This window comes from Melanostigma gelatinosum (assembly GCF_949748355.1).
Source record: "Melanostigma gelatinosum genome assembly, contig: scaffold_189, whole genome shotgun sequence".
Taxonomy (NCBI): Eukaryota; Metazoa; Chordata; class Actinopteri; order Perciformes; family Zoarcidae; genus Melanostigma; species Melanostigma gelatinosum.
Window position 1 is genome coordinate 47,897 of NW_027634947.1, and position 15,762 is coordinate 63,658.

The 15,762-nt window shown below is 45.8% G+C and overlaps 1 protein-coding gene across 1 annotated transcript; it reads right to left on the minus strand.

Moving 5' to 3' along the window:
* Positions 1-1,333: 1,333 nt before the first annotated feature.
* Positions 1,334-15,414, minus strand: LOC306797534 (uncharacterized protein; the record flags this gene model as incomplete). The annotated part of the gene is made up of 44 exons (XM_079297456.1): positions 1,334-3,024; positions 3,331-3,573; positions 3,811-4,001; positions 4,117-4,396; positions 4,560-4,667; positions 4,801-4,854; positions 4,946-5,053; positions 5,155-5,208; positions 5,392-5,499; positions 6,144-6,197; positions 6,302-6,409; positions 6,621-6,728; positions 6,991-7,152; positions 7,248-7,301; positions 7,621-7,674; positions 7,799-7,906; positions 8,007-8,060; positions 8,153-8,314; positions 8,477-8,584; positions 8,692-8,790; positions 9,082-9,126; positions 9,220-9,327; positions 9,495-9,548; positions 9,642-9,695; positions 9,810-9,908; positions 10,004-10,057; positions 10,141-10,239; positions 10,378-10,431; positions 11,080-11,187; positions 11,302-11,355; positions 11,706-11,804; positions 11,969-12,013; positions 12,154-12,252; positions 13,171-13,224; positions 13,422-13,466; positions 13,571-13,624; positions 13,713-13,757; positions 14,069-14,122; positions 14,222-14,275; positions 14,372-14,425; positions 14,525-14,578; positions 14,672-14,725; positions 15,217-15,261; positions 15,346-15,414. Coding segments are annotated over 44 exons (3,918 nt in total), but the record flags the coding sequence as incomplete, so codon positions are not given.
* Positions 15,415-15,762: the final 348 nt, after the last annotated feature.

Below are 15,762 nucleotides of genomic sequence, written 5' to 3' on the forward strand. Positions count from 1 at the left end.
CAGTGTCTGATGGAGATTGAAGCCTTTGACAGCTGGTCAAAGTTTTCACTTATCTTATGAAACATCTTCATACTTATCTCATGGATCGGCACGACATTTTTAATTCACTTCAAATATTTGGGGGATGACATTATTTTCAGTGACAGATTTTATCAAAACCTGTGCGGATCAATCCAAAACTATCTTCATGACCAAACACTACTGGGGGTTAAGTGATACAAATTTTTTTTTTTCATGTAATTTGGGCAAACTCGCCCTCTAAAGTGCTTATAAAACCCCAGTCCCTCTTTCTGTACATCTCCATCTCATCCTTTTTTTTAAATCTGCTTTTACCTGGCCGCACCTCATCCACATCCCTCTGATGTTTACTCCCAGTGCAAAGTCAACTGCAGAGTCCCACTCGCCTGCAGAGGGGGCTTCCTCTCAGCAAACAGAGCCTCTTCTGTGTCTGAAACCGGAGAGGTCAGCATTCCTCTGCCCAGGCCTCAAATAAAGACTCCAATTCTATGGAGAAATAATCCAGATTCCTGCTGGGACTGCAACCTATCCTGGGGCAGCTGCCTCCCTCAAGGTGGACAATCAGTATCTTTGTCAAGCCAAGCTGATGCCAACAGGCTGAGCAGGAGCAGGTCCACCTGGCAGCCCTCAGTCTGGCGGAGCTGTGCAGACGGGTCTCGCTATGGAAACACTGGATTATTTTTGGACAAATTTTATCATCAATACTGGATTATCAGTGTTTTCTTGATGGATTATGGATGTTCAAAATCCTCCTTTTCAAATTGGATTCAACAGCCCGCAGAAAACGTCACAGGCTCCTTTGGGATAGCCCGACACCAACGAGGAGTCTCCACCGACTGAGAGGTAGGCCATGATTATCCATCTTTTCTGACCAATACACTGCTGCCGAGTGAGGAGCGTGGCATATGTTTTCAGACCAGAGAGGAGGCTGACTATATATATATATTTTTTGAAACAATGATTAAGAGATTTTCAGATTCCAGGCAAAATGTCACAATGCATGTCAAAGTATTTGCCAATCCAGTGTGAGCTTTTTAAGCAAACAGGGACACCGAAAGACCTGATTTAGCTCCTAAAACAAAGTAAAGACCCTCTCTGGGATTTGTCTCAGTTGCATCTTTTTCTCTTCTCCACACACTCTGTCTCAGTTGGGATCAGCACTTCCAAGAGATTTAGCAAGCATTTCTGAGATTGTTTGCATTAATGTCACAGATCAAGTCACTGTATAACTGGTGAACCAGTAAAAAAATGAAAACCTTGTGTAATTCAAGTCCTAAGGGGGCAGTCAGTGAGTCAATGAGGGAATTAGTCAGAATTCAAATGTCAGACCACTTAACATGCTTTATTTCAGCATTCAAAATAATTAAAAACATCTCAATTTATTATACATATACAAAATAGGTACAGATCCTTGTGGTGTTTCCCCCCCCCCATGGGTGTGTCTGTCTGCATTATCTCACAAACTCGTTCCTTTCTGTGCATTGTTTGAAAAAAATAAAATAGATCTCCAATTTTTCTTTTTGTTGAGAAAATTCAACCTTCGCACAAGAAAACAAGAAACAAACTACAACAGATGTGTGGATGAAAGGGGTGGGGGGATGTTTTTTTGGAGGACAGAAAAGGTGGAGGTTGGGGTTTAAAAACATGAAACCAAAAAGTGTGAGAAGAAAAGATGCGGATCCGCACTTCACTTTGAACTCAGAGCAAGAGGCTCGATTGCCAGTGTGACCGTGGTTGGAAAAGAGAGAAGTCTGTCTCATTCTGGGCGCCAAGAGCAAATAAAAAACGGCGGTTTCGTTTTAGCACCAAGAGGGCCCTGCCACGCCAGAGTGACCGTAACACTACACAACAGTATAGCCGTACTGGACAGCCAGGAGACCTCAAAGAAAGTATAGCACCTTTAATTTTAGCTGTATCCGCTTCTGCTAAAGTGTTGGTAAAAGTCGACTACCCCCAACGCAGGCTTCACTTCACAAACACTGGGCCACCCTTTTTTTATACAGCTGATATTCCTTGCTTTTCTGAGGAAGCCATAGGATCTTTCTTTCACAACTTTCAAAAAAGAGGTTGAAACCCATGTTTCTCTGCTGGTGGTTTTAATGTGACTTTTCTTTAAAAAAAAGAAAAAGGGAGTAATAGAAAGGAACAAACAAGAAAGCAACCACAACAACAAACAAATCACAACAGCCACAAAATCAGCGGATGAGGAGGGGGGAGTTTTCAGTGTTGCCTGTGCCAGGTTGACGGGGTAGGGGGGGCAGAACAACAGAGACAAACATGGCTGTCAGTTTCACCGTTTATTCATCAACACCTGAAATGTGGTACAAAGCAATTGGGTTCTGTCTGTTGGGGACTGTCCTTTCATTCCTCTCGCCACAGTGGTGTATAAAAATACAAAAGTCACCTGTGTGTTTCTGTAAACTCCAGAGAAGCCTGGTATGGCTGGATGAAGAGGGGAAGTCAATTTTTTTTACACTTTACAGAAGCATATATTATTTTCTTGTTGCCAGTGAAACAAAATGTCTTCTCTACAGGATCCTTGGTGTTGGTGATGGTAAAAAAAAAAAAAAAAAAACAAGAGTCAGAAACGAAAAAAAAGTAGTGGTCCCAAACGCGGCGATGCAGATTCCGCCGCATCGCCGCCATCTTGTTGAAGTGCAGGTTTTAGGCAAAGTGGACCATCGGAACAATGGCCGAATGGAAATTCGTAGAATCAGGAACGAGGGGTCAGATTTTTCAGAAAAATGGCATTAGAGAAATGTTTTGGTGGGCTTTTTTTTAGAGAGAGATGACTGCTAGAAAAATTAAAACACACACACTCACACACACAACAACAATTTCAAGTCCAGATTTCTCTTTTTACAAGAAACAGACGGGTCCAACTTCAAGGCCAAACTCTTGGTCTGGAGCACCAACGTCCATAGGAGCGATATCAATGATGGGCAGGCGAGATGTTTTCGATGTCTTGTAGTCAATGACTGTCTTGCCCCATGTACCGGTGTGTGACTGGAGGGAGAGAAGAAGAAAGGGGAGTTAGGGTCACCATTCAAATTGGCCGCTGCATGGTTAGCACAGGACATATGAAAATGTCTCCAATTCTGCCTGAACTTTTGTTCAAATCCCATGAACAGAAAGACTAGCTACAGTAGCTGTTATGCATGTTTGAAACCACTGAGTCTATACCATCAGGGAAAGTATAAGCTTGCTGAATTGTGACCTACTGGTCATTCCTAACTTTGAAGATTTAACATTTGAAGCTCACTCAGCTGTCAGTGGGATTGGCATGAGAGTGTCAACTTAAGATTTTCTCACCGTGCATCCGTCTTCCAGGACGCTGTAGGTGAAGCGGCTGTTGCCCTCGGCTCTGATCTCGATCTCGTTGGAGCCCTGGAGGAGCAGGGCCTTCTTGAGGTTGCCGACGGTGGCGTCCATGTAGGCGACGCTGTTCTTGCAGTGGTAGGTGACGTTCTGGGTTGCCTCAGTGGACATGAGACGCAGGAAAGTCAGCTGGATGTTGACATCCTCTGGCTTGGAGCCCTCGCTGCCGTACTCGAACTGTGTAGGAAAGAGGAAGGGGGAGATGTTACTGACTGAACTGGAGGGACAAGAAGCGGAGAGGTAAGGTCGAGTTGAGGAATAGTAGGAAACAAAAGAGGGGCGAGAAGTGGAAATGAGAGGAGGGGTAGAGGAAGGAGGAATTGAGAGGGAAGTTGACCAAAGAGAAGGCAAGTAGGGATGGATTTGTAGCAAGGAGTGAGGAAGTGCTCAGTTTGGTTGAGTCAGCATGTTTACCTGGAAGCCATCGGTCATAGCCTCTCCGAACCAGACGTGCTTCTTCTCCTTGATATTCTTGCTCATGTACCAGTTCTTCTTGGCGACCTCGGGCTGAGTTGGGGTTACGCAGGTCTCTCCGGTCTCCATGTTGCAGTAGACCTTGATGGCGTCATGAGTGCAGCCCTGGTCAGGGTCGATGAAGTACTCGCCTGGAGAACAAGGAGTCAGGAGCGGAAAAGTTTAGAAAAACCCGGTATGCTAGTTTAGATTCTCCAATCCTCCTCTACACTTGGATTGATCAACAGCTGTCAGGTAAAAACTCACCGCTCTTCCAGTCAGGGTGGCACATCTTGAGGTCGCGGCAGGTTCTGGCGGGGTTCTTGCGGGTTCCATCAGGGCTGCGGATCTGCTCGATCTGCTGGCTCAGGCTCTTCAGGGTGCCGTCCACCTCCAGGTCGCGGTCACGGAGAACATTAGCGTCATCAGCACGGAACATGCGGAAGGGATCGGGGGCCTTCTCCTGAGGCTGGGAAATGAAGCCGAGGTCGAATCCGCCACCGGGGGCACCTGGTGCTCCGGGAGGTCCAGGAGCTCCTGTAGGACCCTGAAAGAGAAGACGGGCAAGAGGAGGAAGAGAAGAAGTTGGTTATTTCAGTGCTCGTAGAGGCTTTGTGGTGTGCCTAGCAAACCACAATCTATATTTTCCCTTAGAAGACACAAAGTAAATAGACAGAGGAGTGGATGGATAGTTAGACAGCCAGACTTACAGCGGGTCCCATCTCTCCAGAACGTCCACGAGGTCCAGGAGGTCCAGTGGGTCCAGGCAGGCCAGTCATACCGTCCTTACCAGCAGATCCAGAAGATCCAGATGGGCCCTGCAAACAGCATAAAGGGAAAGTCTCTGAATGTCAAAGTCCCTCCAAACACTGACAGATAGACCAAATATTAAAATGCAAAACATCTAAAACGACTCCAAGCACTAAAATATTGTGTGGTGTGTTAACTCACTCTAGCTCCAGCGGGTCCAGCAGAACCAGAGGGTCCTTGCTCTCCAGAAGATCCCTATGGGTTCAGAACAGAAACATTAGTTAGAAATAAAGTCTGTATGTTGTTTATGTTATATATGTGTAGATGTGAGTGTGAAGTGACATACAGATTGTCCAGAAGGTCCCTGCATGCCAGTGAATCCTCTGTGTCCCTTCATGCCTCTCTCTCCAGCCTCTCCACCCTCTCCCTTGTCTCCGCGAAGTCCAGGAGCTCCCTGTTAGGGGTAAGAAGGGGATGAAGAGCATTGTTTTGCCTTTGGCTGTTCCATCTATTCTATTGTTTGTTTTTATTAATGGCGCAAAGGTTGTTACTTACTGAAGGGCCACGAGGTCCAGCAGGGCCAGCAGATCCAGAGGGGCCACTAGGTCCCTGAAGCATACAAAAAACAGTTTGATGTAAAGGCAGGTTGCAGCGAAACACAATCTATGCTTACACCTACAATAGCTCTATTATTAATGGCTGTTTCCCATTGACATATACTGTAATGTATACTGAAGATATTTTCAGAAAAGCACAGTGATTAAACTGAAAAATGGTTTTGGTGTCACTCACAGTCTGTCCACGGTCACCGTTCTTTCCAGCGGGTCCAACGGGTCCGGGGGCACCAGAGGGTCCAGGGGCACCAGAGGCTCCAGATGGGCCGCTCTCTCCACGGTCTCCCTAAAATGCAAACACAAAATAATGCTATTTAACCAGCTTTAATATCCTTACAAGCTGCTGTGGTGAAAAACGCACAGATAGAACCAACTATCTGCCTGGATCACACATAGTTTTTTTTGCCTTCGATTTTGTCTAAATAAACATATACAAGATTATACAAGATATACAAGATTTGGTGAAACAGGCCACTGACTAGGCTATATAGAACATTACATGCAGGTATAACTCTGTCTTCTGGCAGCCACATTGGTGTTTCTATCATGTCAACAGAATTTATTTCAGACACAGAATTGGCTCTGATTGTGTGTGATAATGTTAGATTTCAGCTTACTAACCATAGCAGGTGCAAAACTAAGCATCACTGTATCTAGCAGAAGCCACTGTAGTTAGCATGTTGTTTGCTAAATAACCTTGCAGGCTGCTTTACCTAGGTTCAGGTCAACCTAGCTGATTCTTCCCAAGCCTTTGTGGGTGTTTTGCCCCAATATATAGTGGTATCGTCTCTTAGTGTCTCTTTGCAGCTGTTTTGCATCTCTTTAAAGTTGTTTTGGTCTCTTTATGTGTCTTTTTGTGTCTCTTTGTAGTTGCCTGTTTAGTAATCCATCTGGTGTTGGTGACTTAGCGATGATGTCATTTGAACTCACCTTGGATCCAGCACCTCCATCGCGACCAGATGATCCCTCGTTTCCGGGGCTTCCCTAAAACACAAACATAAAGCAGGTTAACTATTTAGAAAACACCTACAGCAGTATACAAAAGTCAGACAGATAGCTAGTGTACAGGTGCAATTGTTACTTCATACCTCACGTCCAGGCTCACCAGGGGCTCCACCCAGTCCAGAGGGTCCCATAGGTCCGGGGGGTCCACGCTCACCACTTGGGCCAGAAGGTCCAGACTTTCCAACCTCTCCCTGTGGGTGACACGGGCAAAGTCAGTCCAGTCCTAGCAACCACAGTTACTTTTCTAATATATTCAAGTTTATGGAGTGATTTGGAGTGATGTTTGATTCTAAACATCATATTGGCTGGCTAAACACGTTTGGGTATTCTGGTTACATCAGCTCCACTGTGCAGTTTGTAGTTTTGTAGAGTAGAGTTTGTAGAGTAATAACAGGAACTTACGGAAGGTCCGGACATGCCAGGGAAACCTCTCTCTCCTCTCTGTCCAGGCAGACCAACAACACCACGCTGTCCAGCAATACCTGAAGGTCCAGAAATTCCAGAAGATCCCTGCAGGGGTGGAGAGAGAGACAAAGTTAAAGAGGTTATATAGATTATACATCAAGGTGTAGGAACAACAACGGAAAGCTAAATAATGTCCGTGTGTTGTCAGTGAAAATGTGGAAACTTAATTCAATGCTACTACATAAAGAGGATAATTTAGTTGGAATCAAATCACGCTGTTTTTCTTTCTAGCAACCAATCATTTGGTTCTGTGATAGATTGAGATGGAAGGGGCTCTAATTTCTTTTGATGGTTTACTATAACTTACAGGAGCTCCCTCGGATCCAGCGCCACCCTTCTCTCCAGCAGGTCCTGGGGGTCCAGCAGCACCCATCTCACCAGGGCGACCAGCAGTTCCAGTCTCACCACGGTTTCCTTTCTGTCCCTCTTTGCCAGCTGGTCCAGAGGGTCCGGGAGGTCCAGAGTTGCCCTATGGGGATGAACGCAACATTGCTGAAAACCATCGAGGATGTTGGGCCCTGCCACAGGAACAATAAGTGCTGGTAACATCAAAGGAAGACTTACAGAGGGGCCGGGAGGTCCAACTCTGCCAGCAGCACCAGGGAAACCAGCAGCACCCTAGGGACAGAGAGAGAGAGCAATTAGCTGACTGTGACTGGAAAAATGGCCGTATCATGTTAGTACAATCAATAAATAAAGAGGGATGAATGTTAAACAATGTTAAACAATTTGCAATATAAGTAATACATCTGTAATAAAACATGTTTTGACAGTGGATTGTCTCCAGAATTCTCTCTCTGCTATGGCCATGGGAACCGTTACCTTTGACCACTACACTACTGCTTATGATGCTCCTGATCTAGTAATTGAAGCTGAAGTCAGCATAAAAGTAAATATATTAAAGGAAAAGGAGGACAGAAAAGACGAGGTGACTCACAGGAGGTCCACCGGCTCCGCGGGCTCCCTTACCGCCGGTGTTTCCATTGGGACCCTGAAAGGACACAACAAATTGTCAGTCAATGTCGGAGAACCAGTACCAGGCAATATAGCCTCAACTTCTAATGTTCACTCTGAATTATGGGATTTTCTATAAGGAAGTTTAAATGTTGACAAACCTGAGGTCCAGGGGCACCAGTGGGTCCAGCAGCGCCGGGGGGACCAGCATCTCCCTTAGCACCATTATCTCCAGACTCTCCCTTACCACCAGGCTGTCCATCAGCACCCTGTGGTGAAATGATGGTGGATGGGGCGAGAGGATCAGTAAAAAGCTAAAGAAAAACAGTTGGTGAGAGGACCCAGGACATTCATGAAGAAGTGACTTACAGGAGGTCCAGCAAATCCAGCAGGTCCAGGTGGTCCAGACTCTCCACGTTCTCCCTGAGAAAGAGGAGGAAGACGAAAAGTCAGTCAGTGATTTCCAAGCAGCTTCCTCTTTCACTCTTGAGAAGAACAGATGGACAGGTACTTACAGGGCCTCCGCGAGCTCCAGCAGGTCCGACAGGTCCGAAGGCGCCAGGCTCTCCCTTGTCTCCGGAGGAACCAGCGGGTCCGGGAAGTCCAATTGGTCCAGTCAAACCACGGGGGCCATCCTTACCAGGACCTCCATCACCACCTTTGCCTCCTTGGTCACCCTTGGTTGTTGGATGGAGAGGGGGAGTGAGGAATATATATACTGGAAAGCTACTGTGGATGGTGTTGCGTGAGTCAGGCTTCTCATTAGGGTACTTCAGTAGTGACTAATCCTATATACTGGGAATATTGGGAGTACTAGGAATATTGTTGTGGCGACTCACTCTGTCTCCCCTCAGTCCTGGAAGGCCAGCAGCTCCACGCTCACCAGGCATTCCCTGGAGTCCAGGAGAACCCTGGTTTCCGGGAGCACCGGGGGCTCCAGAATCTCCCTGGGGAAGAGGACGAAGGGGTAGAAAACAAGAGTAGTAGGGTTACTCAACAATCAATGAGAACAGGCTATCAAGTGTTTCTTTCTTTCACATCTCGTGAGGTTTACCTTGGCACCCTCGTTTCCAGCAGACCCGACGGATCCACGGGCACCAGCGGGTCCAACAACACCAGATGCACCGCGCTCACCGGGGAATCCTCTGTCACCCTGAGGGGAAGGGGTGGCAGAGAGTTAGGGAATTTGAAATGGAAGTCCAAGAGTGGTCAAAGAAGTCATGAGTCATCTGTGTTTAGTCCTTCCCATTAGCATTAGCCTGTTATTAGCTATCTTTAGCCTGATAGCATTAACATCAATGTTCACTCAACTTTTGTTGTTTGTAGCCTGGTTTGTCACAATTGAATTACTTAGACAACTCTCCAAAGATGCTTCATTAATGGATGCTGCTGGGAGCAGACTGCTGAGTAACTGGGAACATGACAATGATAATAAGTGACTTACTCTATTTCCACCAGGTCCTGTGGCTCCAGCCTCACCGGACACACCCTAGATAGACAGAGAGGCAATTCATACGTTAATTCCCAGTATAACAGTATCAATTTGATCACGTATTTAAATCAACCATATTTCAGTCAGTACCTGCTCTCCGGGCTTTCCACTCTCACCAACGGCACCCTGGGGTCCTGAGAGACCCTGGAATCCGCCAGGTCCGGCAGCTCCCTGTTCTCCTCTCTCACCAGAAGGACCCTGAGGTTGAACAGGAGAAGGACTATTGGAGCTAACAGAATGTGGCCAGGAGTAATGCATGGTGTGGGTACCACTTGTTGTCAGTAGCTTTTAAGTGTGGTTTGTAGTGTGAGACCATCAGGCTTTTGAGGCGGGTGTCAATGTGGGCATGTGTGTGTTTTACGTACAGCAGGTCCAGAGGGGCCTTGAGCACCAATGTCACCGTCCTTTCCGGGGGCACCCTGGGTAGAGAGATGGTAGGCTTTCAGACACACAGGTTCAACAAACAGTAGAGTACAGTGGATTCAAAGAGAAGCAAAGTGTAGACAACTTACAAGTGGGCCAGTGGATCCCAGTACTCCTCTCTCGCCAGGCTTTCCACCCTCACCCTACAGACAGAAGTAGAAGAGCACTATTAGCAGGGATGGCTACTTCTCAGTAGTCTACTCACTTAAAAACCAATGATCCATGATACTTTGTAGCAGTTGAGACCCATTACTCACAGCAGCTCCTTTGGGTCCGGGGAATCCCATGACTCCAGGCTGGCCTCTAGCTCCAACAGAGCCAGGGGGTCCGGGGCGGCCATCTTGTCCAGTGGCTCCCTGGTGAGGAGGAATAATGAAGGATTCATTTAACACAACATATCTGTGTTTTGATGAGATGAAAATCAAACGTATTGTCCTGAGCGTGAACTTACAGCGGGTCCCAACTTGCCATCAGGTCCAGGGCTGCCAGGGCTACCAGTCATACCCTACGAGCAAAGGTTTAGAGGTCAGAGGACGGCCTGTGCAGTGAATAAATGATGTCGCTGATAATTATGGTAGGAAATCTCACCTTAGCTCCGGGCAAACCAGCCTCACCAGTGCGGCCAGACTCACCGGTTGAACCTTTAGGTCCAAGAGCACCGGGGGCACCGCGCTCGCCATTGGCACCCTATGACGGGGCAGAAAGAGAGAGAAGAGAGGTAGAAAGGCAAAGATTAGTTCAATCAAATCTGATCTGAAGTATCTCCATGATTGTAAGAGGAAAAGAGGGACGTATCGAATGTGTGTGTTTGTGTTTTATACTCACTTTGGCTCCAGAAGCACCATCAGAACCGGGGAAACCACGACCTCCAGGGCCACCCTGTAGAGAGAATCAAGCACATGTTTCTTAGCTCTATGAACAACACTGTGGACACTGTATCTCGACAGGGATGGGCTATTGCCATAATCTTAATGTGCCCTGTCCTTTCCCATCAAGTAAGTCCATGTCAACAATGTGTAATGCCGCTCTACCTTGGTTGAATGATATTGTATCGTCTAAACTGTTTAAAAATGTCAGGCATGATGTATTGTGGGCCAGATCAGGAAGGCTCATGTCGTGATGACATGATCATGCCACTCCCTGGTGGCAGCATGAGCTGTATTCACATTCTATGCGCAAAACATGTCAAATATTGTGTCAGTAATAATTTTTCCAAATATCTGGAAATTATGCTCTGTTCCTGCATTTACAGTTCATATATCTGGCCAGCAGGGGGCCCTAGAGAGTGTGTTTGGATGTTCCTGTTAAGCCAAAAGGGCTTCTGTGTCATTTGTGGCCTACACTATGTATACTTGTATTATATAGGTAGGCCATATTTCGACCTTTTCCCTCATTTATATATTCATAATAAATAAGAGATTCATTTTTGCACTGGAGGGCAACTCAATCACATTTCTTACCAGTAACACTTAATATTAAAAAATATCACAGCATACAGTATATTATAGTGGAAAGTGAGATGCATACTCGCTCTCCAGGAGCTCCACGGGCTCCTGCAGCACCAGGCTCTCCTCTGGTTCCTCTCTTGCCTTCCTCACCAGATGGTCCTGGGCCTCCGGCACCTCCTGCAGCTCCCTGGAGAACACGCACGCGAACACACACGGATGGCATTAGAGATGGAACGTGTATTCGTGCATGTGTGTATTACGGAGCTATGCTCCATTCTGACTGTGGTGAACTTCAACTTACAGCCTCTCCCTTGGCACCGGCCTCTCCCTTGGATCCTTGGGCACCGACGTCACCCTGAGGGAAACGAGCCAATAAACAAACATTAACAAACGATACCAAATCAACAACTGACATCAGTGGTCAAAATCAATCAAACAAACATGCAAACAAATAAGCACAACTGAGACAAATCTCAACAAATAAATGAACAATAAAAATAGACAAAAAGCTGTGAACAACAAACAAAACACTGCTACGGAACAAAAGTAAAACAATGTTTACTTGTGATTCAGCAGTTTTACTTTTAATTCACTATGTTTGGAATGAATTACTATTTCTAATCGTGTCCATTACAGGCGACAGACTCTAGACAGAAAATACTATTTATGGCGTTGGTTCGTTTTTTCTGAGAAAGCTTTACTCACACTGTTACCCTTGGATCCAGGGGCACCGCCAGCACCCTGAGGTCCTGGGGGTCCACGTGGTCCGGGGAAACCGGGAGCTCCGGCAACTCCGGCAGCACCCTGCAGGGGGCGGAAGCACACAGCAGCAACACGGTCACATCATGCTGCACTGCCAGTCTTTGATGCTATGCTGCTGTGAAACAACACCTTTTTGAGCCAGGATGGGATTCGAATCCTCAACCCTGTCATGCTCACGAGGTAATTGTGTTGAGATAGATACTCACGGGGGTTCCCTTAACTCCGGCACCTCCATCAATTCCGGAGTTTCCCTGAGAGGAGAAAGAAGGGAAGAGATTTTCATCAACCAGAAGATTCTTAGGAATGATGTAAATGCCATGATATCATCAATAAGGTGATCTTATCGAGAACCTGAACAGTCCGTCATAGAGGGGTTACTGTTTGTACTTACTGAGGGTCCTGCGGGGCCAGCAGGTCCGGGGTTACCGGGCTCGCCTCGGGATCCAGCGGGGCCTTCGGATCCACGAGCACCCTGATTTCCAGCGTCACCCTGGGTAGAGGAGGAAAAGAAGAGCAGTCAGACAATCAGTGTCCAAAGCAATAGCGGTTTCTTCATGGTGGAAGACTAGTAGAGGGATGAAAAATACGATTATGATGCAAATCATGTCGAAAAGTAAATATGAAAATGGACAACAGAGGACTGTATTTTGCATTATACTGGAGTCAAAGTTTTAAAATGATTAAAACGCCAGCTGTTTTTTGTTTTCGTCTTGTTAATCATTTGTAAAGCACTTAGGATTGCATTCGAATTATTTGAAAGGTGCTATATCAATAAAACATAATTGATTGATTGATTCCATAATCTGTACAGATAATTAAATCTAAACTCCACACTACATAGTAATATCATCCAGTTTTAATATATACTACTACTACCTTTGAAGTTGATACAAGAAATGTAACCTAACAAACACAAAGTATAATCTTAAAAATAAATAAGTAAAAAATATTTTAGGGTGGAAGATTCATTACTAATACCTCTGGGCTACTGTAGGCTAATATAATCCATTAACAGCACACTCAAAATAAAAGAAGAAAATCTACAATTCACAATCTAAGTTATTAATATGAGGTCACTTTTCGCATGCTACAAACCCCAAAGTCGCTTAGACTTTGAATGTAAGTATGTAATCGGGACATGGAACAGAATTCCTGTGCGGGTTGGACGACCCCCACCCTGTGTTACCCCTGTTCAAAGACCACATGAAAGGTCACATATGTTAGGAGATGAAAGTAACTTTCCAGTGACTGCTGCAAGCTCTCTTAAGAAGATGAAATAGGATACGTGTGGTGTTGTTTTGGATGGTGAAAGCCGTGGAAGATTAAGGAAGATGTAGAAGATGAAAGATATAAAAAAATGGAGGCTGTTTAAGATTATTGCTGTGGATCATAATGGTCGTTGTTGTACCTTGGATCCGGGGCCACCGGGGAATCCGGGAGGTCCAGCGGGGCCAGTGGGACCCTGGGAGAAAACAATAAGACAGACAGATTTTATAGCGGGAAAGAAAATGTTTTTTATTTGTGCTTCCTGTCTGAGAATCCCCCTGGGGTTTTAAACAACTAGGAGTCACTTGAAGTTGTACATAAAAAATTGCTACTAAAGGACAAACATGTTTGTTCTGAGAACAGTATAAAATTTGAGTAAAATGGAAGACTCACATTAGGTCCGGCAGCACCAGCAGAACCATCGTTACCACGAGCTCCCTGCAGATCACAGACAAACATGATTGGTTGATTAATCTGTTCATTGACCGACTGGCTGATCCATTCAAGTATTTGTTAGCGAGTGTGTGGATGTGTGGACTCACAGCAGCTCCAGAAGCACCATTGCGGCCTCTCTCGCCGGGCAGACCACGGGGTCCCTGAAACAGAGACACAAAGAGTCAGTCAGCTATCCAAAATCCAAGAAGGAAACTACATGGCAGAGATGGGGGTGATTGTTTTACTCACCATAGCACCAGGAGTTCCATTCTCACCGGAGGCTCCACCCTCTCCCTAAACATGCATAAACACACAGGCAGGTGAGGCATTAAGAACGATAGAAACTGTAGCATTGTTTTTCAATATTAATGCAACTAGCCAATATGGCTACTGCTAGCCAATAACTAGCCATTATGGCTGCTGCTAACCAATAACTAGCCAATATGACTGCTGCTAGCCAATAACTAGTTCTGCGACTACTATACCCATTGCTATTATTAAACTACTACTTCTGTCACTATCGCCACCGTTAGTACTGCAAAATTAGCATTTTTCTACACTGAAACGTAGCGCGGAGGAGCAAGGTATCAAAGACGGGCAATCACCTTGGGACCAGCGGGGCCATTGTCTCCCTTAGCACCATCCAGACCACTGAATCCCTACAGAGATGGAGAGACATAGCAACAGATTAAGTCCACAGTTATAAGAGATGCCATACTGTTTGTTTGTTGAACGGGCAGTCGGGAGTTCTGACTCACTCTGTGTCCCTTGATGCCGGGCAGACCGGGGGTTCCTGGGAAACCACGAGCTCCCTGAGGGAAAGAGATAGGAGATTTTATTTATATATCTATCACGGCTCTGTGTTCTTTTTCACGAGGAATAACAATTACACCGCCATGATGACTTACCTGTGGGCCGGAAGGTCCACGCTCACCACCGCGACCAGGTTTGCCAGACTCACCCTAAGATAAAGAGTGAAGGGGGTGAACACAGTGAGTAAGTCATTCTTCACTCTATGCTGAGATGGAGATGGTGAATACGAGCAGATCCAGTCGACTTACATCCTCTCCGTTCTTTCCAGAGGGGCCGGCGGGGCCACGGGGACCCAAGGCACCCTGCAAAGAAAGAGACACAGAGGTGAGAATGACCACAGGCTACCGAGGCGCAATGCAGGCGTGTATCTGTTTCAATGTGTTCTTAATACTCACAGAAGATCCAGCCTCTCCAGGCTCACCAGGGGGGCCGGTGAATCCCTGAGGTCCCTGTAGGTGGAGACACACATCAAACACCATGACTAAATAAATTGACAACTATCTCTATTAGGTGTAAATCCAACCAAGTTATTGTAAAGACATGCATTTCGGTGTGTGTTTCAGTGGGGGGTATCTTTGTTTCATGGCTGCTGTCATCTGACTCGAGTGGGAACAGTAGCATCATTTTAAACTTTAGACTTTAGCTGTAACTTAAGCTAGTTAAGTTAGCTGAAATTCATTTTTTAACAGCTAAAATAATAATCAGATTAGAAATTATTTTGGGTTATTGTAGTTTTCATTTGGAAATGAACTCCAATGCAGTGAAAGGAAAAGGAGTGTGATAAGAGTTTGGTGATGGTTTTGTGTGAACTGGGCACCGAGGAGATGTCACAAGTGATGTCATGATGATGTATGAGTGTGCACGTGCTATCCCTCCTCTATCCTCCCAGCTTCAACTATGAAACATTTTGCGTTGAAGAAGAAGGAAGCGGCGTACTTACGCTAGAACCGGCCGATCCAGGGGGTCCGCGGGGTCCCATTGGGCCCTGTCAATCAAACAGAGGCAGGGTCAGATACGGCATCTCCATGATTGATGGTGAAATGATTGGGTGTGTGTGTGTGCGTCTTACCATTGGTCCAGGAACAGGCATGGAAGGAGTTTTATCATTATAGCCACCAGACATCTGAGGGGAGAAGTTCTAGAAAAAAGAAAAACAGAGCTATGAATATTACAATCTATTTCTCATGTGTATTTGCGGAAAAGGTTTACAATTTCCATGACATGAATATGAATGAAAGCCTTTTCTTTGGTATTTTATGCCAGTTTTATGTGTCAAGCATTTTCACACATTTTTTTGTAAACAAGCTCAAGACCCATTTCCCTTCCTCTGTAGGTGTATTCTATGCACTAGGGGGACTAGTATAATGCTTTCTCAATTATGTTTTAATCCTGGAAATAAACGTTCCCATAATGTTTTGTTGACAGTTTCACTTCTCTGTCAGCCAGGACCATCCCCCAACCTTTAACCTCATCACTCTTAGTGTTG